Source organism: Exophiala bonariae (assembly GCF_035927105.1).
Source record: "Exophiala bonariae strain CCFEE 5792 chromosome Unknown scaffold_2, whole genome shotgun sequence".
Classification (NCBI taxonomy): Eukaryota; Fungi; Ascomycota; class Eurotiomycetes; order Chaetothyriales; family Herpotrichiellaceae; genus Exophiala; species Exophiala bonariae.
In genome coordinates, this window is record NW_027042477.1 from 1240708 (window position 1) to 1265155 (window position 24448).

General features: G+C 50.2%; 8 protein-coding genes across 8 annotated transcripts; 6 read left to right on the forward strand and 2 right to left on the reverse strand.

Moving 5' to 3' along the window:
* Positions 1 to 513: 513 nt before the first annotated feature.
* On the reverse strand, positions 514 to 1842 carry LTR84_004969 (uncharacterized protein; the record flags this gene model as incomplete). The annotated part of the gene is made up of 1 exon (XM_064848541.1): positions 514 to 1842. One exon carries the CDS (start codon positions 1840 to 1842, stop codon positions 514 to 516), a length of 1329 nt encoding a protein of 442 aa, XP_064711165.1.
* A 4870-nt stretch (positions 1843 to 6712) lies between these two features.
* Positions 6713 to 8253, forward strand: LTR84_004970 (uncharacterized protein; the record flags this gene model as incomplete). Its single annotated transcript, XM_064848542.1, has 3 exons — positions 6713 to 7314; positions 7377 to 7622; positions 7677 to 8253. The coding sequence occupies 3 exons, from the start codon at positions 6713 to 6715 to the stop codon at positions 8251 to 8253; spliced, it is 1425 nt and encodes a 474-aa protein (XP_064711166.1).
* A 781-nt stretch (positions 8254 to 9034) lies between these two features.
* On the forward strand, positions 9035 to 10650 carry LTR84_004971 (uncharacterized protein; the record flags this gene model as incomplete). The annotated part of the gene is made up of 2 exons (XM_064848543.1): positions 9035 to 9040; positions 9097 to 10650. 2 exons carry the CDS (start codon positions 9035 to 9037, stop codon positions 10648 to 10650), a joined length of 1560 nt encoding a protein of 519 aa, XP_064711167.1.
* A 1108-nt stretch (positions 10651 to 11758) lies between these two features.
* On the reverse strand, positions 11759 to 12385 carry LTR84_004972 (uncharacterized protein; the record flags this gene model as incomplete). Its single annotated transcript, XM_064848544.1, has 1 exon — positions 11759 to 12385. The coding sequence occupies one exon, from the start codon at positions 12383 to 12385 to the stop codon at positions 11759 to 11761; it is 627 nt and encodes a 208-aa protein (XP_064711168.1).
* A 3087-nt stretch (positions 12386 to 15472) lies between these two features.
* LTR84_004973 (uncharacterized protein) lies at positions 15473 to 16298 on the forward strand (the record flags this gene model as incomplete). Its single annotated transcript, XM_064848545.1, has 2 exons — positions 15473 to 15634; positions 15687 to 16298. 2 exons carry the CDS (start codon positions 15473 to 15475, stop codon positions 16296 to 16298), a joined length of 774 nt encoding a protein of 257 aa, XP_064711169.1.
* A 346-nt stretch (positions 16299 to 16644) lies between these two features.
* LTR84_004974 (uncharacterized protein) lies at positions 16645 to 18017 on the forward strand (the record flags this gene model as incomplete). Its single annotated transcript, XM_064848546.1, has 3 exons — positions 16645 to 17503; positions 17552 to 17875; positions 17932 to 18017. 3 exons carry the CDS (start codon positions 16645 to 16647, stop codon positions 18015 to 18017), a joined length of 1269 nt encoding a protein of 422 aa, XP_064711170.1.
* A 3189-nt stretch (positions 18018 to 21206) lies between these two features.
* LTR84_004975 (uncharacterized protein) lies at positions 21207 to 21470 on the forward strand (the record flags this gene model as incomplete). Its single annotated transcript, XM_064848547.1, has 1 exon — positions 21207 to 21470. One exon carries the CDS (start codon positions 21207 to 21209, stop codon positions 21468 to 21470), a length of 264 nt encoding a protein of 87 aa, XP_064711171.1.
* Positions 21471 to 22434: 964 nt separating this feature from the next.
* LTR84_004976 (uncharacterized protein) lies at positions 22435 to 23907 on the forward strand (the record flags this gene model as incomplete). The annotated part of the gene is made up of 1 exon (XM_064848548.1): positions 22435 to 23907. The coding sequence occupies one exon, from the start codon at positions 22435 to 22437 to the stop codon at positions 23905 to 23907; it is 1473 nt and encodes a 490-aa protein (XP_064711172.1).
* Between the last annotated feature and the right edge of the window lie 541 nt (positions 23908 to 24448).

Consider the following 24448-nt stretch of genomic DNA (forward strand, 5'->3'; position numbering starts at 1 on the left):
TCTATGCGGAGATTTTATACTGCAGATATGTGTCATCCGAATTGAACATGGGCAACGGTACATAAATCCAGGAGCAAACCTAGTATTGAGGTGGCATGTCTGACTATGGTCACAAATCTAACGGGGCGGTGTGGGATCTTAATTGATCAGGCACTGAAACACGTTCTGATTTGGAAGGTCAATATCTCTAGATAAAAGCACTTCAACTGTTCCCAGATGGGGTTTATCTTGCGTCTAGAACTACCACTAATTCCTGGGCCATGGGATAGTCATACACACAGAAATGAGCGGTCTGGAAATGAGAATCGAAAGTTGTCCTTGACCATTTCAAGCAAAGACTTACCAACTCGAACGATTCAAGAGATGTAGAGGAGCATGCGCTATCAACTTCCATAACACTGGTAATGAAATATGCAATGGTGGGAGCGTTGTATTCGCTGGCGATGAGGCCATGTACACGACAAGATCAGAGCCTTCAAAGGAGGTGTCTACCTTGGACTAGACCAACAGTACTCACCTGCTACCTTGATCGGACCATGCCGGGTACCTACACTCTGTGACGTGGTTTTGTTCAGCACCATGTGTTCGATTGCCAGTTTTCAGATTATTCCGCGGCGTGTGCTCCCACAACATGGCTTCTGAAAAGTTCTCATGCATTGGCCAGTGTTTTGCCAGAGGTTGGAAAAAGTTGCTGGACCGTTTGACAGAGTACGCCGTTTCAGAAAGTGCATCTGCCTTCCTTTTCAACCCAACAATTGATTGCTGGGAAGATCGGAGTGGCGCACTGGCGCGCTCTCTCCTCGAGCTCTGTGACTGGAGAGGAGAGGCGAACATCTCAATTCTTCCTGATGGCATGTGTGGAGAGATGTTCCCGGTAGCCTCAGCTACGACAGGGCTTTTCCAGTATCCTAGCATGCCTGATTCCATTAAATCGTGGGCTAGCGAAGTCTGTGACGAGTGTTTCGCTGAATCGCGTGGACATATCTGAGGGGCAACACCAAACACGAAGTCACTATAATGAGCATTCGAGTTGCTTGAGATCATTTGTCCTAGCCAAGGCTCACCATCGTCACCAGGTCGTGTCGCAAACGAAAATGCAGTGCTTCCAAAATTGCCCAAATTCGAAGTTATGAAGGGCTCTGAGACGGCCTGTTCCGTCAAATCGAAATGGCAGTCCTTTTGTCCCTTGATGTTGCATCTCTGATCGCTCCCATCGGAATGTCGTTCGTCGAGGTTATATGGACACCATGAATCGCTGTAATTCTCGCTTGTCATTGGAACAAATGAGAATCCGCTCTCACTGTCGAAAAGGCCGCCGAAAGCTGATCTCACATACCCGTCCGAATTCTCAGCCAGCAGAGAGCCACCCTTTTTGCTCGTTGTCTCAAGCTCGACCTGCTCATCAATTGTAAAACGATGCTCTTCAATTCGGCTATGCGTCGAAGAACCATTGATAGCCCTTGCGAATCCTGAAATACTTTGGTTCTCGAGATCTTGTTGTTGACCCACTGATCTATATATGCTTCTAGCAAATGCTTCGAACCTTGGTGGACTGCTGACGATGTTTTGATGCTCGGTTCTCGCTCCGTTCATGCTGCTGTTTGAAGTACATCTTGCTTTATGGTTGACACCTTGGATGGAGTTCGGGTGCTGCTTGGATGTGGAGGATGTTGTCCGCTGAATCGAGGCAGATTTTTGTAGAACAAGATCGAACGATGAAAGATTTCGCGCTTCGTTGAGAGGGATCAGTGATGACGACACTGCGACTGCTTCGTCGCATTTTTGGAGGATTGGCGGTGATGAAGGTGTGTTGTTCACCTGTGGTAGGATCGAGTGAGTCATTTGCCGTTTGTGTATTGTGCTGGGAACGCTCTCAGGCTGATCTGGGGAGCTTGACTGTTGATTCGGGTCGTTGGATGGCAAATGCCAACCCTGTGGTCGATCCTCCCCGTCCTGGTGTGGATATGAATGTGTTCCTTGATATTGAGACACCCTGGAGGCAGTAAGACTGTAACCGCCCGAAGCTGTATGAGAAATACACGGTTCAGGGTGATGCACAATGCTGTGTTTCGATCTTCGTTGGGTGCTTTGGGAAGTCCTTTCTTGTGGGTCTGTCCACAGTTGCCTTGTGAGCAATTCTCTTTTCCGACGTCTTGCTATATTGCTCAAACCAGTTTGTCTCACGAGAGAAGGGATCACTGGCCTTGTCATTGTCAGACCAACCCAATCTGAACGAGTTAGAAGGTCGTGTTTTATGTAATCGACAGGGTTCTCCTTGTGATCCGGCCTGTAGCATACGTCAGTAAAGTTTGAAATGAATTTTTCAAGGAAGGCGTGCCTCGAATCTAGATGAGATTTCTGGTTTCTCGAATCTTCCCCAACTAAAGGGAGATTTGTGGCATTGCTTGTGGTACTATCGGGCTCACGAATCGATTTACCGCTTTTGGGAGTTGAAGCGGCCTGAAATTGTCCCAAGATTGAAAAGGTTGGTTGAGGGACGACTTGAGTGCATTGGACGTCTTGTCTTGCTTTTGCAAAGTGGGGCTTTTGTGTTTTAACTTGCTCATTCGTGTTGGCTTTGATATGTCGATTGAGGCGGCCACCGGTCCAATTCATCTCAATTCATAATATCAATGGAATCCATAGATTTCACAAAGGACCAATGTCTCAGCAGCAAACATTTTGATGTCGCACAAATTATGTAGTATGGCAAAGAATTGGGACGGAGTTGATGGAGGAAGTGGTGATAGGGAGATGGATGTCATGGATGCTGGAGTTCCTAGAGAACTTGAAGTGGTAGTGTTTTCGAACACCGTGACGGTCCTGCATCATTTCCAAGTAGCGGCTGCCTGTTTTAGCCCATCGTTGTACCTTCCTCTGATTCCATCGTCGAGTCTGAAGACATCTGGCAGGCTGTTTCAAATTTACCCAGACGCAGGTATATCAGTCAACCTGGATAACAATAAGCAACATCATATCATCGGTAAAGCTACAATATGCGGATATCCGAAACCAGTAAATGAGCCCATAATCGAATAAGGCCATCACATGCCTCAACTTGAATCACAGATACGATATCCTAAATGAAATTTTATCGCCTCTGGCCGCAAGGGAGACCGCAGATCAAGATAGCACCTGCAGAGCGGATGAGATCATCCAACTCGATATTGGTAGCAAGAGACGATAGATATCAAATCTCCTCTATCGACCCAAGGTAGGAACTGAGGCAATGGGTACCTACAATTGGGGAACATGTTCATACCAAGGGAGCAGCAAGGACCGAGTAGTAAAAGGAGTCAGCCCAGAGCAGGCGGTCAATATGGTCGAGTTCAACATTCGGCGGGGGTGCAAAATTGCCAAGCCCCACGTGATCTCTATAATTTTTCAGCTTGAAAAGCAACGCTGAAGCCACGTTTTATTGTGTTGCACTACATCGAAACCGAGTCACACAACACGAGGGAGTTTATGACCGTGTCGCTCTTGCTGAATGTCCTCTCGAATTGTGATCCCGCCTAGGCCGGTTTGCAATGAGAAGCTGTGAAACTCAGATGGAGATATCTTTAACGCGTCTTTCAGAGGTTCGTTTTTTTCCTGGTAAGAGCCTTTCCACAATCACTCTCCTGCCCTGCTACAAACACACTTGGCGGCCCTACCAAACATGATGAATATCCAAAATCAAAAGCATAGTTCAATTGAGACAACAGTCATTGAAACGAAACTTTAACCATCATCAAAAATTTCTGAAAGATCAACTACAACACTCAAGTTCCCACTTGTCATTCGTGTCTGCAAACAAGTCCTTGTCTTGCTAACCATCGCCTACGCAGGTACAAGTCTATCGTCTCGATCTTCACAGGGATGATCAGCGACCCGTAGATCAGATCAGGATCTTGATGCTGGAGGGCAGCCGCAGAGTATCAAGATGTTGATCCGCTAGACGAGTCCCAGAGTTTGGGTTCCCTTCTCATGTTCACTAATTGCACCTAGGTAATGCATCTATTATTCTGTAAAGATCGTCGTTTGTAGTGAAGGACCACTGGGGTCGAAACACGCCCGGCTAAATCCCGCGGTTTTCACTATTGGCGCGTGTTTCGGTTCTGAAGATCTACGAGAACCTTTCCGCACTCAGTCTTGCCGAGTCAAGCCTTGTGCTGGATACAACACCTGCAGAGTCAGTTTAGATCATCCACTTTTGGTAAGCCCGCCTCTTCGGAACAGAAGGAGGCCGGAACCCTGCCTCTCTCTCTCCGGTGGTTGCAACTCGACCAAGCACAATCTGAGCATCTGGATACTCAGATCTGGATGACGTTGAACCACCAGTTGTGGGCGAAGAAGAAGAAGAATGTGGAGGAACGCCAAGATGGTGTGGCTAGCTACTGCGTAGCTACTGCGTAGCTATTGCAACGTTGGCCTGGTGTCCCCAGAGGAATAAGGGTCACGTCAGTGGGTGAAGCACCATGATTCTGATAAATGGAACATGCCGTTGGAATTTTTGAGCTGAAGCCTGCAGCAACACCGTGTAGTCGTTTCGTAGAACGTTCTCGTAGTCGAGTCGCTATTGCTCTGGAAAGTACTGGAGTTGGCATCTGACACAAAGGACCAGGCCCCTCGAGATGGAGGGAGGAAAGATGCGTTGTATCAGAGAATGCCACGTCAATGCCATGGGTGTGTAGTCTGCATGAGCCAACGCTCTCCTTCACGAGCTTGACCACGATGCGAGTGGTTGTTGAAGCGTAAGCGTGGTGGGCGAGGTGAGAGACGGAGCGAACGTGGGCGAATGGGCATTCCCCTGCTGATCATGCTCGAAGCACTTCCAACCATCCACATGAAGTGAAGAGTGTTCCACTTGAGGAAAGCGTATCAGGCTATTGTGGATAGATGTGATGACGATCCTGACTCGTTATGTCAAGCCCTGAACCTTTAACGAAGGCGGCCCTCGGCGGGTCGTGTCGGACATGACGGGCGAGTTTGCAACTAGACCCTGGTTAATCTCTGGCCATTCCCTGAGCTCCGTGAGCTCCCCAACTGACCTTCGCTGGCACCGCGCTGTCCACGATGCTTTGGACGATGAGGAATTGGGGCGGTGGTGCATTCCCAACGTGCATCAAGAGCTGCACTTCTGACTCGATGCAACTCGACCATTGCAGATGGGTCACGATGGTGATAGAGTGATGCTTGGGTGAGGTGACTGGAACTTGGAAGTTGCCCACTTCTGGTTACCCACACCGCTGCTTGCCAACTTTCCTAGGCTGAGGCCCTCACTTTCACTTTCACATTTTCGCAATCACACCGCATCCGCATCCGCACTTTTCCCTCCCAGTCCCTCTGCCTTTTCTCTCCTCCTTTAAGAACACTCACCCACCAGTCTCACCCCAACTCTATTTCTTTTCTATTCTACCAGACTTTTTCTTCGCTCACAATCGACCAGCACACCTCTAAACCAGCTGTATTCCTACCACTTTTAAAACTCCCCTTTATTCTCACCACACCAATTTTGGACCCAAAGGACCATTATCTACCCAGGACATTATCCCAGGATTCCAGGTTGTTTGTTTTGCTGTTGTTTGACTGCTTCTCTTTGCCCGTCAACATCAACTACTACCCAGGACTGGAATCTCAACTTTGTTACACCTGCTTATCTTTACTCTTCCCGGGCCCACCAGAGGTATTACCAACTTTTCTCTCTATTTGCCATGTTTTTTGCTTGCTTTATTCCCCCGCCTTGGATCTAGGAACCTCGTCGGTCGCTGTAATGGCCAACCTGACTTGGGACCTGTACACACTATCGCCTGGGGTCTCAGACCCCTGACGATCAGTGAGCTGCTACAACCAAGACATGGGTTATCACACCCATGACTTGCTGCAGAATAATGAAATGAAACTCAATTCTCCCTTATGGAAACCCCATGGTCATCCGATGGATTCAGCATGAATTGGACGATGTCCTCCACAGGAAACCCTTTTGGATTATGGCCTCAAAACTTTGGACCCAATTATATCCGGTTTACATCTTACCTGGAGTTTCCTTGTTTTCCATGTTCCTCTGGCTGGGTTCTACTTATCTCGCTTGGACCTCGACGCAAGCTCAGTATAACTTGACAGCTGGAGCTGCGGTTATAACCCGACAATGCCCCGTGAGACGCAATTCCAAGGCTCGCTTTCCATCTGCCAGGCCTCATGTCATGATTTCTCGAGTCAACCATATACAGATTCCAAGTGACACTACACCAGAACAGTACAACAACCGCATGCCTGATCCATCGACCGGTTGACCGGGTTTGACACCTTTTTATGATCCTCTCAATGACTTGGACGACTGGAATCTTCTTCGACATAGCCACCTTTGAGTCTTTGCAGCATATTCGGATATGATAATATGGAGTTCAAATCACCGCCGAATCCGCATACGGTCTCTTTGGTTACGGCATCTATACTCTGGAGGACCGACCCAGATGGCATCCTTTATCACGACCTCTGTCCACCTACTTGACCCCTTGGCACGTGGATACTTTGACTTTTGTTTTGCGAACACGTTACGTCTACATGATTCTGAGTACTAACTGTTATTCTTCGGACAGATTCTAGCCCTCTTGGAACTGTGTATTTTTTTGCAATGATCTCAAAATCAAGGCGCTCCCCCGTTGGGGTTGGATCAACCCGAGGATCTCCAAATCGGATTCCCAGGACTTTGCCCGTGACTCAACCGGCAACCATGGATTTCTCTACTTCTACTTCGAGGGTCGAGGATCCCAACTCAAATTATGTCTTGACATCATCGTGCTCTGGATCTCGTACACTGAATTGTGTCAGCCCTGATTTCGTGTCTTTCCACAACTACTCAGGTCCATCGGGTGACGGGTTCTTCCTGTCCACTACCAGCTATCCTCCCACCAGTTATGCCACCACCAGTTCTGGCCCAATGTTTCCTGTGTCGATGATGCCCACTGTGAGCAATCTCGACTCAGCACCATATGATGACTTCCTGGCAAGCACCAATGTGTCGATGAGCACTTCCACGGAGCCGAACTATGTACCAGTGCCATACTCAGTACCAAGTACTTCTTCACAAGACATGATAAACTCTTTTGTGGACATGTCCATGTGCGGTCCTCCTATGCTGGGCAATCCGTATGGACCAGAGGCGAATACCTGGGCTTCATCCGGACGCCCACCATCTCCACCCCCTGAGGAGTTCATCCAGGAGTTCCTCCCCTTCTATGCCGTTCCACAGGATATTCAGGATGAAATTTGCCCCGGTGACCAGGACCTTGCTGAGTATGAGCTCAATGACATTACAAACACGTCGTCGTACAGGTCAGACTATTGAAAATAACCCCCCTGCGCATCCCTAGTACTGACTTGAATCCTTAATGCAGCATGAACAGTCGACACATCGCACAACCCCGACCAATAAGATCAGCATCGGAGCGCAGTGATCTACTGGACGACACTATGAGATCCATGGAAAACAGGAATCCCAAAGATGATCAAGTCGACAAAGTGAAAGTCCGGAACCATCCCTTGTATACTGCCAAAGCCCACGAGGACGGAAAGTTCCATTGCCCCATGAAGTCGAGCTCTGGATGCAACCACGAACCAACCGGACAAAGATGCATTTACAAGTAGGTTGAATCCCGAAAAGAAGTCATGATCCCCTCTAATACCTCCGACCACAGCAAATATTTGGATTCCCACCTGAGGCCATACCGTTGCAAGTTCACCGATGCCGAGTGTGAGGAAGCCAGGTTTTCTTCCAATGCTTGCTTGTTCCGCCACGAGAGAGAAGCCCATGGACTACACAATCACGGAGTGAATCCCTTTGTTTGCAGATTCGAGGACTGTGACCGAGCCCGACCCGGAAATGGATTCCCACGAAGATGGAATCTTCGTGACCACATGAAGCGAGTTCATGAATTTGATGAGGCCAAGAATGACCCACATACTGACTCGACCGAGTCCAACAAACGAAAAAAGGGACACGGTGGTCTCACCGCTACTGCAATGAGAAGGTCGACATCATCTGCGCATGCCAAAGAAAAGGCAATGGTAGGAGCTGCAATCTCCAAATCCAAGTTTCCAATCCGGTATACCCAGGCTGGATATGGTACACCTCGAATGGTGACAAATTCCATGGATTACGCCACTTCAAGATATCCGTCGTTGAACGATGTTCAATTCTCGCCGACGGCCGCTATTCCAAGAACCACTGGACATGCGTTTTCAACTCCATATTCTGCGGCATATCCAGGGTGAAGTTTCTCTGTTCCATGTTAGCTTAATGACCTAATCAATCCATGTATACTGTGTCCAACGATCCGGAAGGCCCTTTGATCGATTTTATCTTTGCAAACTCCCACCGGTACTGGAAGTGGAGCCAGACCACCACTGTCAAGTATTAGACCACAGTACCACAAGGTGTAACAGAACACAAGCTCAAACTGGAGGGCGCATAGCGCCCGGGCAGCTTTCATCGATGATGAAGGTCTGCGAGCAAACCCCAATCCAGGCGTGATCCAGTCACAAGCCAACAAGGACCATATTCCAATTGGAAAAATTCCTCGGACAGGCCAATTCAAACCAAGGATAACCCGGGCTTGTTGTGATTGACTTGCGTGATATCGTGTGGACGAAACACTTACCAAGTGTAGAAAGCAAAACCCTTTGGTTTGCTGAACCCAGTGGGAAGACGTGATGGAGCTGTGTGTGATATGTGGTGCCACCCTCAATAAGGGTGTGATGAAACATTCCTGTTAGATTAGTTTCGCATGATCTTTATCTTGAAGAGCTGAGGCTCGTTCGAAATTGAAATTCCTGATAATGCACTTGAATAAGGTACTGTCATCCTCAATGCCTACGAAACTTGATGGATTTTGTAGCGTTTCCGGGATGGAGTCAAAGTTGTGGCCTGCAAAAATGACGCCTCCAGATGGACATGATTCCCCCGCTTCTCACTTGAGCCTCCCCCACTGAGCGTGTAAATAATTTCTCCCCAAGTCTCACAAGCAGACAAACGAGCCTTTTGATATCCCTCGTGATGCCAGTATGTATAGCCCATGTTCACGCTCAATTCTCATCATCACTGACACGTCATCTTAGCTCATAATTGTGACCGGTCTCCCGTGCTCAGGCAAGACATATCGCACACAACAGATCCTCAGTGAACTCGAGGCCTACATCGCCTCGAACCCTTCGTTTTCACGACGGACGGTACAAATCATCAAGTCACACCACTCCTCCTCCGACCAAGCATCTGAGTCTAGCACTCCATCAGAAACGAAACCAAGTCTCCGCGATGATATCTACAACAGTGCCGCGCAGGAAAAGACGGCTAGAGCAGAGGAGTTCTCGGCGATCAAGAGAGCCTTGTCGAAGGACAACATCGTCATCACGGACAGTTTGAACTACATCAAAGGCTACAGGTACCAGCTGTGGTGCGAAGCCAAAGCCACTGCCACAAGGTGCTGCGTTGTTCATGTGGCCGCGCAGGAAGAGGAGTGCAAGAAATGGAACCGGGAACGGCTGCGGGCGTGGGGAAGGGATCAGGATGACTCGGGTGAGACAGACCCGTCGTCGACAATGAAACAGGCTCCGGGTGCACAGGGAACGAATGTGCTTGGAGATCTTGCGCCGGAGAGTCACACCGCAGTCTATGGCGACCGAGTCGTGGGAAAAACCAGCAGGTCGAGATCATCCTCGCTCGATGGAGTCGATGACGGTGACTCCGCGAAAATGATTGCGGACGACAGCATGACCTTAAAGTCTCTCTACATTAGCGACAAGACGACGACGACCACCACCTCTAACAACAATAACCACCCCCCCTCAATCGTAAGAAGAAACCCACTCCAAGCCTCACAAGACACAGAGCCTCCTCCCACGCAAACCGCCATGATCACCACCACCACCACCCCATCACATGTCCCAATCCCCTCACTGACCTCAGCACCACCATACTCAGCGAGCACGCTCCAGTCGCTCACGATGCGGTACGAGCCGCCCTCGCCCTTCTCACGCTGGGACACACCACTGTTCATTATCCCGACAACGGACCCCTCACCACCGACCACCCAGATCTGGGCCGCGCTGTATCCGTCGGCAAGCAAACCCACGAGCAAGAAAGCCCTGGCCGAGAGCAAGAGAAGCAGAAGCATAGAACCCGACGCCGCCACCACCACCACCAGCCCACACCGAGAGCACATCAATAACAACAACGACGCAGCCGCCATCAAACCGCACGCGGCGACCGTCCTCCCCAAAGCGACGACGTCGGACGCGCTGCAAATCCTCGAGAGCGCAACCATGGACGTCGTCAGGCAGCTGCTGTCGGCCGCGCGGACCGCCGGCCTCACCACATCCAACAGCAGCACCGGCGGCGATGCGACCACACTGACATTCACGGTCCCCATGCCGCCGTCGCCGTCTCCGCACGAGCACGAACAACGGTCCCTCGCGCCCGTCGAATCGAGCATCTACATCCCCGCGTCCGTCGCGCCCGTCCTCAGCCAGCCGCTGCTGCAGCGCCTGCGCCGCAAGTACACGCAGATCCAGCGCGGCGGCATCGCCCACGGCCAGGGCCATGTCAGCGGGCGCGCCGCCGTCGTCATGGGGTTTGTGGCATTTTTGGACGCCGAGTGGAATGCTGACGAGTGATGTGTTGCTGGTGGGGGAGGGCCCTAGTTAGTTGCTGGAGAGGATGGCAGAATGAAGGGTCTCAACGATCCACGGGATGACGTTCTGTCGTCGACTCGAGCAAGAAGTACTTGTAGAGCCGACTGGGTGGCTTGTTGAAGAAATCATTCCATACTATGCCTATCTAATTCATACTACCTGGAATCTGGTCCCAACCAAACATTGCAAGTCGTAAATCCGAACAAAAGGGAGGAAACCAAAATTCATCAACCTCATATACCGCCTTCGTGTTTTAGCAGTCTGCGTGAGCAAATCCTTTGCTATTTCTTGAAAATTTGTCTAAAGCGTAATCCCACCATCACATCAATGCTATGAACCGCGCCGACCGCTCCAATAATTCTGAAAATTCTCCTCAAAATGCAGAACAAACGCACTGAGACGATACTCCAAGATTACTAGTAATCTGTAGCAAAGACTGCAACGCCATTGGATTGAAAAGTGATGTCGTATTGCTCAATATTGATCATATGGCCAACAGTGATGATGAGCCAACCTTGTCGTGGGACCGACTGACATGAGATCCAAAAAAAACCGGGGAAGTGGGTATATTATTATATGGTCTGAGAGGAGGACGCCGGAAATCCAGGACCACAACGAACCCTGTTGAAAGCAAATGCTAAATAAATAAATGATAGGCCAGGAAGGAAATTCGAGTAGAGATGCCAGCTGGTTGAGACGGTAAGTGGCCGAAAAGCTGGAGTTGTATCGTTGGATCAAAACCTCGGCTCAGACGCAATGTAGGTGCAGGTATCGAGAACAAAAGTCCACGTATCGTGCAAGTATTGACCTAGACGACAGACCCGCGATATACTGTCCAGATTCGCATTGCAAGAGCGGGAAGTCATTGGTGGTGAATCTGTAGTGATATGGTACCGACGAGGGTTGGGGAATGCTTATTGTGGAAATGAATCACATGTCAGGTGTTGGCACCCTCGGTAAATTGAGCCGTGTGTTGCAATTCCGCCTGGAAAGTAAGCATCCACCGAGTGGCGACCAAAATTGAGTCTTCGGCTAAAAGGGAAGAAAGCGAGAAAAGTTGTAGAAGTCAAGTTCGACTTGGTCGCCAGAATTATAGCGAGACATCTCCAAAATCACGCATCATACAGGCGAGTTCGGCGCGTTTGGCGGCCTCCGCGAGGAAATCGGGAGGTAATTGTCCTGGGTTGGCACGGCCAGTGTGCGCAGGATGTTCCTGCGACATGGAATTGGTATGTGGATGGAATTGATGTTGCTGATTTTGATAATCATATTGTTGAGGAGCTTGATATTGCTGGTGAGTATGAGGATTGTAATTCTGCTCTGGGCCACCTATTCCCTGCTGGCGTTGTTGACCCAGAAAGCTGGCTTGGTTATCCTGAGATGCGTAACTATTTGTTTGTGACTGAGGACGACCAAAGAATGGGTCCATGTTACCGATGGATGGCGAGGGTAAGGGTGCATGTAGATGAGGATTTTGCTGTTGTTGAGACATGTAGGAAGGGTGTAATTGGAGACCTGGCTGGTGTGGTGTAGGAGGTGGTGGGGGAGGATTGAGGGTATTACTGATAGGGCTTGGATGAGAACTTGTAGAAGTACTTGAAGATTGTGAATAGGACTGATTGAAAGCAGGAGCTGCAAGACTTGTGGGTTTCTGTTGGAATTGATGCTGTTGTGCTTGAGGAGATAGCCTGGCGCTTCGGCGAGGATAGGTACTCATGTTTATGGAATCGGGTTGGGTTTCAAGAGATGGACAGTAGCCGCCTTGTCAGCGGCTCCCTCACAAATCCCTTCTGAGTGGTTCTTTTGTCGACCCAGGAGTTGAATGGCGTGATTCTGTGTCGAATATTTGATCACGATAGGTATTCAAAGGTGGCTAGCGAGTGTTGGGGCGAGGATTGAAGGATGGAGAAGGGAAGGAGAGTTGAGGTAGCCTGATGGAAGTAGAAATGTCGGAAGTAGGGAAGGAGGATTCTCGCCGGGGTGAGGCCGTGTGCCTGCCTGCGTGGTTCTTTGTACGAGATAAGTGAAAGTCAAAAGTTGGAGTTTGAGGAAATGATGATCGAGTTGCCTTGGTTGTGAAGGCTGGCAGCAGGGTGCCAGTGCTTAGCAGGTGCTTGGATTGGACTCTTTTACTCTTTGAAGTCTGGGGGTGCTGGTGGGCAAATCTCCAAATTCTCGGATGGCAGAGTCACTGAAGCGGATGTTCCGTGGGGTGCGTTGCGGGGCTGCCAGACCTGGAATTGGGCGTAGGGTCTAGGCGGCTCGGTGTACTGGGGGGTTCGTGGGTGCTCTGTTGCAGATTGGGAAGAATTCGGTGAGTTGGGTGGGATAGATGAGGTAGAGACACGAGGTAGAGGCTGGTAGAGAAAAGAAATTCGCCTGGACCAGATCCAAGAAAATGTGAGAGACGGAAAACCCACTGGTTGGCCTCTTCCCACTCTTCTTCGTGCTACAATTCGTACGAGGTACTCGGTAGACGTCTTCGTCCTGGTCGCATTATTATTTCGTTAGCAGTGTGACAATGGACAATCCCGGGCATTCCCGCGAGCAGTTGCCGACCGATGATAGACCGAGATGCCGATACTGAGAGTCCAAGTCTGTGACGTCTTCGGAACAATGAAGCGTCTTTAGCCGGACTACAAAAGGACGCACGCCCACTGCAGCCCACATCCTTTTGTCACTTTTAGCCTCCGTTTTGTTCTAGTAGCTGGTGTGACTTGTAATCCGACCGAATCTCTTTTGCTAGGCGATAATAAGTGCATGCAATGTTAGTTTCACCTGAATGCAGATATCCAACCCTGAGGTAATCAATCTAACGTGTTGTGATTCTCTAGTCAGACCACTTGCCGACCCACGGGAGTTCAGTCGACATCATCTAGTCTTTAATCATTCTTGCCCATCTTTTAATTGTAATCAATGAGTATGTACCTACCTAGGTCCGGTTGGCCACATATTGGCCCTGTCTGATTATTCTTTTCTTCTCCAACTCACTCTTTGCTGCCTCGGCTTCTTCCCGAGAGCTAAAGACATCTTTAGTTGGCATTGCTCCCCAATTATGAGATATGATCATGTCAATAACTCCATACTACAAAATTGATGTTGCAGTAACGCTCTAGAGTCGGGATGACACAGCAATGCCACATCCGGTATCCCCAAAAAAAGTCGGATGCCAAGGCCGACATACTTACTGTAGGTACCTAGGTACATACCTAGGTGCACTGAGGATGGCCTCCTCCCATGGTAAAGCAAGACATATGGAGAACCAGCAATTCCTTCTCAATGCAGCACGGAAAGGGACCTCTTATTTTCGTCCGCAAGGCTCGAAACCTGTCACCCTATATCTTATCTGTGAGTGTATTACCCAGGTATCTAGATTCTGTTCGGAGTGGTGTCCTTCGTGGAGACCATATCTACAACGACGACTTGCAAAGCTCAGACTATGCCCTTCACATTGCCCCGCTTGGGGACAGCAGTTGCCAGTGTGTGGCATTAGGCATGATCCTCCGTGGTATGACAAACATGCTCTCAGGACATTGCTCCAGCATCGAGGCTGCCCAACCACCACCAAACCATCTACATACTTTTCGCGACGTTTCGGGTCTGGACACTCCTGACTCTGAGGTACCTGTGCGGCTACTTGTCGCAGGTTGTAAGAAGTGTACCGTCGAATGACGAATCAGCCGTGCAATTGTAACAGATACTGTAAGGTACTCGCTTACTTCTCACTGCTACGTCAAAATGACCCCTCTGGCCTTCATATAATGTCTCAGGCGTCCACTTCGTAATCTACTAAGAGCTTCGAGCTTTGAAGCTACACAAACCCGTTGCTGGGTTTCTTCACTGAATGCCTCCCCCGTTCAGACGGTTTCAGCCATCTCACCACGAACGCAATCACTACCCACTTGGTGGACGTGGTCTGCTTTGTCCTTGGTGAAGTACTCCCTAGGCTACCTGTACTCGGCGATCCTTCCTCCTAGCAAGTTTTCTGGCGTGAAGCAGATAATCCAGTCAAAGATGTATCCCAGATGAGACCTGCTGTGTTATGGCTCAAATGTAAAAGTGGTTGGCTGGGGTGCCTCTGTAAGGATAGACGCTGGAAGTTACCCGCAGCCTGTCACATCTATCCCACCTTCAATCGAATGAATTCATCGCTGAGGTGTTAAAATACAAGGTAAACAGCTGAGTCGCCGTCTATAGCGGCGGGGTTACTTTTTTGTTGTTTGAGTTCAATCCTGGGTGATGATAGTTTGGGATTTTCTCCTTTCGATTTTTCTCTTCTACAAACCTGGGCGGCAGCTCTATGTATAGCCTACACTCATGTTTTACTCTAAAGGTGAAGAAGAGGGCGTCAAGTGTGAGAAACGTGGGAATTCCGCCTATGATTCAGGCTCAGCTCGTTAACTTTGCCTGAAGCGGCCTAAGTCGTACGCCTTGCAACCCAACTATTTCAAGTCGTGGAATCAGCCACCCGAAATATATCCCCGAAAGGTTTGGAAACGAAGGTTCGCCAAGCATCACAAAAATTGACGTCTCTCATTGACCCTACTAGTTGGGTAGCCAACGCTCTTTGTTGGTGACAAAACTTTGAAGCATCCGCATACTCTAGTACTAAGCATTGAAGTCCGCAGTAAAGGTCAATCATCCACAGCGGTTGCCTGGAAGTGTGGACAGCTAGAACAGGTCTTCCATGGCCTCGCTGATTGAATATTGAGACACCTCGTCACTTCCACAATAGCACACGAGCAGCAGGACCCAAAGAGCACGTCCTGTCTGTTTCATCGGAACAGTCTTGAGAGGCGCTACTATGCCGACGAGCAGTGATGAAAATGACGACCTCGGATCGTCGGACCTGTTCCAAGACCCTGAAGGATTTTACGAACCTGATAAGCCGGCCACAGTTACTTCCTACTCACTGAAAAGTGGTCGCCGTATCGATCTTCGACTGGTTGGTCACAGTCCATTATGGGTGCGCCATAGTCACAATTCCGCCAAACTCTTCGTCTGCTAATCATCCCAAGGGCCATCTTTTGTGGAACGCGGGACAGGTTGTGGCTCAATACCTCGAGGACAATAGGCAACAGCTTCTCCAAGGCAAAACTGTACTGGAGCTTGGGGCGGGAGCGGGTCTTCCCAGTCTTGTGGCCTCGATCCTTGGTGCAAAAAAGGTGGTGGTGACAGACTATCCTGACAATGAGCTTATTGTGAACTTGCGGCACAATATTGATCGGAATTTAGTTGCTGACGACCAAGCCAATATTGTGGCCGAGGGCTTTCTCTGGGGCTCTGCGGCCGATACTTTGTCGAAGCATCTTGATACTGGTAGCAAGGGTTTTGATGTGCTTATTCTTGCAGACATCCTGTTCAATCATTCTGAACACGAGAAATTGCTCAACACTCTAACTCAGTGTCTGAAGAGAACTTCTGAATCTGTGGCCCTGGTGTTCTTTACTCCATATCGGCCCTGGCTATTGGACAAGGATCTCAAGTTTTTCGATATTTCTCGCAATAGTGGCTTTGTTGTCGATAAGGTTATGGAGCACACCATGGAAAAAGTCATGTTCGACAAGGATCCTGGCGATGAGACTCTTCGAAGGACAGTCTTTGGGTATACTGTAAAGTGGGACATCTAGCAGTCCCTCGCAGTTGCCAATCCACCCGACTGAAAATTGGGTGGTTCTTTCCCCAAAATCCACCGAGTGCTAACAACTTGAAGCTGAGGCAACAATCATTTTTCACCTAAATTTCATGCAGTAGATGATCAGGACACTCACCCAACCCCCAACTCGAATTCTGTTATTTTTATCGTTGACAACCTCCTTGTCCCCATCTAGCATTCTTCCACATCCCACACACAGAGATACGCAACAAAACACCGACAATTTTCACTAAGCTCGCGAGCCTCTGCCCACAGGCTGAGGAGAAACTCCGCGTCTCTTCACATTTGCAGCCGTTCCGACCCTGCACAGTGGACACAAGATGGGTTTGAAGACGGCAACCAAGGACTACTGGAGGAGCACAGTGGCAAGTTGCTGTGGACACTCGGATGAGACTGACCAAGATGCTTCAGAGCCAGACCCTGGTGAGACAGAAACTCCCCCATTTCATCTCAGCTTCTACACCTTGAAGCCACATTCCTACTCACGCCAACGATGTCAAGCCTATCATGTCTCACCTCGTGACCCTACTCGCATGATATTACGAACTCAGTTATTAGCCACATTCTATCTCTTACTCCTCATACATCTCCTCATCAAACCTGGACTCTGCTTTACCCCATATCGGAAGGAGAGATTTTGGTTTAATCACGGAGAACGCCCCAAGATACATTCAGACACTATGTTTGAAGAGCCCGAACATCAGCCACCAGAGCGGTACAAGCCGTACACTGATTCCCGAGTAGAACCTTCTCGACCAGGGCCCGTCGTTGGGGCAATGGAAGAACCGCCTGTGGCTGCGAATCGGTACTCAAACGATGTCGATAAAATGGGGGACACATGGATAGTCCCAGGTGCAGGTGCCTTCCAGCATCGCGCCATGTTCAACTTTACAAGCGGAGTTTTGCCACGAGGTCTCGAAATGAGTCATTACACGGTTCAGGATACTGAACGCAACGACGTTGAAAGTCCACACATCCCTTACAATCACATCTTCGAACCAGTGAATGTCAAGATCGTGAATGGCATTTTGCATCTCAGAGTACCAGGCCAACAGAGAGATCAGCCGAAAGACAACAATGCACTCAGCTGTGCGCAGATTACTACAAGTGAACGAAAAATCCTGCATGCCAGTGTGCGTACAAGAGCAATGTTCAGTAGAGAGCCAGGAACTTGTCACGGTAGGAGAACCTATCAAAGTGATTGAATTTCAAGCTGACGGTTGTTAGGGATTTTCTTCTACCGCAATGACCAACAGGAAACCGATATTGAGTACCTCACTGATCCAAGATCTTTGTCGAATAATGGGGTTGATGAACCAGTTCCGATGTGGTACTCAAACCAACGTGTCAACCCTGAAGAAGGCCCAACCACTCAGGGCACGGGTCCAGCACCATTCGATGCTACAAGCAAATTCCATGAATATCGGATTGATTGGACAGCAGACTTCACGGCATTCTATATTGACGGGGTGGAGCAAAAGCGGTTTACTGACAATATTCCGAGTATCCCTGGGCCGTGGGTGTGGAACAATTGGGCAAATGGTGATCGCGGTGAGTTCCTTCCCTCTCTCTCAGCGTGGGGCGACAAGTTACTGATATCGATCTAGGCTGGTCGTATGGGCCTCCAGAGAACGACAATGAATTCAAGATCAAGAGTATTGTGATGTACTACAACACTCAGGCAGACGAATGAAGAACCAAGGACTTCTGAATTGGGGGCAATATTACCTGTCATAGAACACGGTGGTTTGAGTATCCGGTGAAGGATTAGGGAGGACACACTGGGAAAGTGACCTCGGAGTGGAATTGTCTTGCGTTTGGAAATTATCATTAAGACAACGATTGTACAGACACCAGTGGTCAAGGTAGCCTGCAGATACGTTCTGTAGAATTCAGTGGCAGGCCCTGTTCCTCGGTAGTTAATTAGCTTGGAGTTTTATCGCTTCGAATCAAGATCTCTCCATCACTACCATACTGGAGTCGATCCTCTCGCAAAAGAGATACGTGACCCTACTAAACTATGAATGACGGGCAAGAGACGAGAAGCATACTTGGGAGCACTCAACGCGGATTGACGTGGCCGCCAAAGAGTTGTCACCCACCTAAGTCGCAAGAACGGAATATTACCGAAATGGATGGCGGCGAGTGGATGCTCCGTCGATACCGTCATGAATCAGTTTCCAGATGAGTCCAGTCAAGATTCTCTTGGGTAGGACATGGCCGTGGTTGGCATGGACCCGAGGCTGATCGGGCCACTCCGTACCTGAAGGACACACATTACTGGTATGCCCAGTTTCTGTTCCCGAAGCCTGTGGTCACGGTTTTCAGCTCTCCAACCGGAGGGAAAACCTCGACGACGGGTGCATCAAGGAAAAGCTAAATCGTTCAAGGGGGAACTGGTGGTCGCGGAGAATCGGGCATGGCAACACCTCGTGAAAGTCTGGGGTCAATATCTTGGTAGCCAGTAGGCTCACTGTCGGCAGGCTCATGGCACGGCGGGTGCAAGACATACTTCGTATTTGTTCTGGAAGCCCCACAAACCCCAAGAAAGTATTGTCAGGAACCTGGGTGAGGACCCGATGATGATGAGGGTGACGACGATGACGACGATGACGATGGCTTCAGCTGGCGGAGCAGACCACTGTACCGGAGGTACTCCTACTTTGGCCCTAGACAGGATAGGGACAAACCACCCTGCATTGAACTACTCCGATATCTAAAACAACTAGCACGTAATTAGAGGCATCGAGAGGTCGATTGGCGCTGGAGAGGTGTGCTTTTGATTGGCATGACCTGCTGGACCGGGGTGCTGGATAACACAAGCGACGCATGCCGTCTGCCGGTCGGACGAGTTCGTGGCCCCTGCCAGTGGGTAATGCGGCCTTTTAATTTTCTCAATTTCTTCACACCTCACATTCAAAGTTCACCACCACTGACTGCAACCCTTTTATCCGGGTCAGCGTCAATAATATCCCCATTGCCTACGGGAACAAGGTGGACCTCAATCAATAATCATGCACACTCGCGCCCATGACCAGGACACCCAAGTTAGGCGTCACTGTGAATCAGACATGGTGGGGAGCATCGCCCGAGGTTCACACGCACAATACCAAGGCCTGTGCCCAGTGAACGGGTTTCATGGCAAACTTGAAGTGCGGGCAACTGCGGGAGACACTGTAGATGTTACTGTAATGTGTGTCTGATCTCAACAGAATTGAGCTGAACCTTGTGCCAGTATCCGTACTACTAGTGAATCTCATTCTCTGCTTCTTGGAGAAGGGTGTATGGCGCATAATTTCATAGCCGCTGCAAATGATCCCACATGCCGTGGTCATCCATTCTCTATCCTACGTCGTCCCTCCCACTTTCCTCCCACACTTGTCCGTTGAACTACGCCGCGCACTGTCCACTCCCGTGGTTAACTCTAGAAAAGAATTGTCAAAGTCAACTTGGTCTGCAGCGATCGCTCCCGACCTCACCTCGACCTCGTGGCAAGCCTATCCCCGCCGATCCAACCTCGCCGTTGTTTGGTGTTTTCCCTTTCCAGTCTTCTCACTCCCGTTCTGCAGTTTGTTTCCTTCTTCTCCTGGGGTCCGTTTCTATCCAGTCCCCTGCCAGTATTCAATCTCCGTTGACTCTCAAACGGTTGACCTGTCACTCGTTATTCCTTTGCCGCTGTTCTTTTGCTGCAACTTCAAGGTTCCCTCTCCGTACTTGTCCGCCTTGCCCCGATTTTTTTCATGATTTCTTTTCAGCCCACCATTCGCTACATAATCTCAACGATATCAGCCTAGTTGCTGGACCCAAGGGCCCCTCTTTCTCTCGCTCTACCATCCATATCGTAGATGATGTTTGTATGTGAGAGCACCATCGCACCATTTTAGCAACCGGTGGCTCCACGAAGGAAGATCATCTTAGGTCACTTCAACCCGTCTTGGACACGGCACACTCTCTTTCAAGCTCTTACTTTCCTCCCTACACCACCGAATGACGTTGGTGTCTCTCGCTTGATTTCCGCTATACAACCCCCTACCAGGCGGCGACTGTTAATTACCACCCTACCCAAGATCTTCCAAGACCACTTCTCGCTTGAGTTGGATTCCTGGATCGAGGCTACTGGTGTCATTGTTCATAAATCATATACCTTCTGCGACCCACGAAGTCTTGATCTCGTCACTACCTGCGGTTATCAGTCAATGACACACCCTTCGTTCTGGACCGTTTCGACTATTCCCGACTCTTGATGAGTTCGTCACCAGAATTGTAGGTGTCCGAGACAGGTTTCGTCTCAACATCTCGCCTCGAAATCAATCATAATATTACCCCACACATCCACTCGTCTTCAACTTCTCAATCTTCTCCAAACGAACAGTCGTCACGAACAAGCAAGATGTGCAAAGCCCATGTCCTGCGTTTTTGCTGCGGTCATGGCATCTTGATGCGCCTCGAAACCTGCAACATCGGCCCTTGTCCAGCTCTGAAAACCACTGGAGTCAAATTGCCACAACAGCCATACAAATGTTACAACTGCCAAAATCGCCTCTCAAGCAGTTCCCTGAGACCAATCTCCTCACGAGGCGGGTCCTGCTCCTCGACAGGCAGTCTGGATTCCAATTCATCATCAGGTTCTACCGTCACACCACCATCCCCAACCTCACCCACATTCTCTCGTGTTGAGTCAAGAGTCATGGCACCTCTACCTGGCGTGGTACGGCAACCCTCAGAGTGCGGAGATTTGGCACGCACATTTTCTCGACAACAGTCAGCCTCGCAAAAGGCTTTTTCTTTCGCCTGCTCCTCTTCGTCACATTTCCTCACGCCGCATTATATGAACCTTCCAAGTTACTTGCCACACCAAGATCATTCTTGCCCACCATGTCAGATGGAAGAATACAGAGAAAAGGCCGATCGCGAGGCCATAGCATCAGCCAGATCACAGTTTCCTCATTTGACAACCGAGATGTTGGTCAGAAATGGCCGAGTCTGGGAAGATTGGCAGACCAAGCCCACACTCGACAGTTTCGTGGAAGAGAGACGAGTCGAGGAGCGACAAATGTGGCTTCACGTCACGCGAAAGTGGACTCAAGACCTCAAGAAGGGCCGGGTCTTGGTTTCAGAAGAAGACGGGCTGGGTCTACTTGGATGAGGATGAGTTTGATTGTGTGATATAATGGTTCATGAGCAGACGAAACACGAAAGCATTCGAAAAGCACCGATATGACTTGGGAGGCAATGGTTTGTTTTTCAAAAGAAGATACCCCCAGTTTTCCTGACGAGAGTAAAGAGAACGGCGTTTGTTTCCGAGTGCAAGTTCTGTATAAACCCTAGAATGGAAATTCTACAATATACTTATTTATACCTACCTGTTGTATCCCCCAATAGCCTTGTGTCTGAAGTCTCAAATATGAGCACGCGACACTCGAGACAAGCGTGTCGTTGAATTGACTGCTGACGAAGCAGTCAACCGAAATAGCGACTTGCAGATCCGAAGTTTTGGCAGGCTCAGGCTTCTCAGAAGAGCTGGATTTCCTGGGGTAGGTCTGGATTCTGGAGTAGACTGACAGCACATTATGACAGTATTGTGCATGTCCGAGGGCTTGGTATTTATCCCGTGCTTTGTGGTGGTGAAGAGGGTTGAGCCCAGATGAGCCACGGAGGAAGCTCCCCGACCGAGGGGCTGCCGTATGAGTCGTGCTGCAGGAAGGGAAACCCTTAGAAGGGGAAAATGACGAGTAAGTTACCTCAAGCATCCGAGAGGCCCCTCGGGCACCACTAGCAGTGCGCAACGCCTGAGGGACTGGGCTGTGCAGGTGGCCCAAAGGGTCTGAGGATCCCAAGCTTGGCTGCACCTCTCCCTTGGACAAGCTTGTTTTGGGGGACACCTCCACCTTTAATCTTTGGGACGGACTTCCGTCGGTTCTCGAGCAAAGACGCAATTCAGGTGACACAAGGCACCCGCCATTGCTAACCTCGTGTCTCTACCATCCAGCTGCAATTCTCCTCCACGGGCATGTACATCCACGTCAGCTAGGGTCTGCAATAAAGATCCAGCAGCCGGTTTTGACCAAGAAACCACAAGCCTTGGAACCTGCCAGTCCACACAAACCACCATGTTACTCTCAACACTCCCCGTCCTGCTCGCCTTGCCATTCACCATCCTCTCCGCCCTCGTTGTCCCGGGCCTCGCCCTTTTCGAAATAGGAGCCGATGGAGAAATCGCAGATTGGACCCGGCCTGATTACTGCGGCCAATGCTATGGTGGAACTCCCCCACCTGATGCCGTAAAGCCAGGCTGCTGCAATACATGTGAGGACGCAAAGCACTCATACAGGCTGATAGGATGGGTTTACGGCGATGGCCTGGGCTTCCCACAGTGTGAGCGCGAGCACAGGGCCCACGAGCAGCTGCGCGAGGCACAGCGGCATGAGGGCGTTCCGTCATATACCACGAGCAGTGCCCGTCGGTCGAAGACGTGCACTGCGGGAGAGCCGGAGGAGGAGGACTCGGCATACGATTTGTTGGGTTTCAAGAAAGCCATGTACCCATCCATCGTCGAGGAGATTGTCGAGGAGATCGTCGAGGAACTTGTCGAGGAGGACGAATGGGTGAGAATCACGAGACTCTCGCACCAATTCCCGATTGTAGTCGGAGTCGACAGCGAGGAAGTCAGCGACGACCCGCTGCCCGTCGTGATCTGGCATGGGCTGGGGGATTCGGCCGACGCCGACGGAATCAAGGACGTGGCCAAACTCATCGACGAAATCCACCCAGGAACCTACACCTACCTGATCGCCCCAACCGGCAAAGCAGGCTCAGCAGACCGACAAGCGTCCTTTTTCGGCAACGTGACTGAGCAGATCGAGCAAGTCTGCCACGCCCTCGCAAACGACAACATCCTCCGCACCGCACCAGCCATCGACGCCGTGGGCTTCAGCCAAGGCGGCCAATTCCTGCGCGGCTACGTCGAACGCTGCGGCGACTGGGCACCGCGCGTCCGATCGCTCATCACATTCGGCAGCCAACACAACGGCATCGCCGAGTTCCAGAAGTGCGCCAGCGCGACCGACTGGATCTGCCAGGGCGCGAACGCGCTCCTGAAGAGCAGCACTGTGTGGTCGACATTCGTGCAGTCGCGCCTCGTGCCCGCGCAGTACTACCGGGCGATCGACGACTACGACAACTACCTCGAGCACTCGAACTTCCTGGCGGACATCAACAACGAGCGAGCCCTCAAAAACACCACGTACGCGGACAACCTCGCGGCGCTCGAGAAGTTCGTCATGGTCGTCTTCCGCGACGACCAGACCGTCATCCCCAAGGAGAGCGGCTGGTTCGCCGAGGTCAACGCCACGGCCGCGACCGTCACCAAGCTGCGCGACCGCCCCATCTACAAGGACGACTGGATCGGCCTGAAGCGCCTGGACGAGAAGGACGGCCTCGAGTTCTTGAGCGTCCAAGGCGAACACATGCAGTTGAAGACCAAGGACCTGAAAGACCTGTTTGCCACGTATCTCGGACCATTCGGCAAGGAATTCGGCGTCCCTCAGGTCGACGTCGCCGGTATCTGGAGGACGGAATTTTGAACAATCGATGGAATATATAGGGCAATGGCGTGGCATGGCATGGCATGGCAAAACTGCGGAGTGTCATTCATTCATTCGCTCGCTGAAAAAGCCCGTGAAAAAAGATGGAGGGGAATGGAAAAGCGTGGTGTTGGATTGGCGCCGGAGGATTATTTTTGTATACGTAGGTAGGACAGAATCGTTCGGTCCCCTACTCAGAGATCATTTTGGACAAATTGTCACATTGGATCAGAACCAAAATCCGAAGCGTAACAGGAGACTGATAACCATTTACTTGCTTCGTTCTATGAAAATTGATTTACTTGCTACAAACAAAGCCACCAGCCTTCTCCACCGGCTCTTGCCCCAGCATTTGTTCTTGAAGCCAACTTAAGTCCCTATGTGAGTTTAGTCTCCCGGCCGGTAGATTCAATTCCCTGGTCTTATTGCTGTTCCTATTGCTGGTCCTTTTCCTATGTCAATGTTTGAGCGTCTTGGTCCCACACTAACAAGCAGAGTTCCGATGCTACTGCCCAGAACCACACTCGCCCCTCTGACTGCT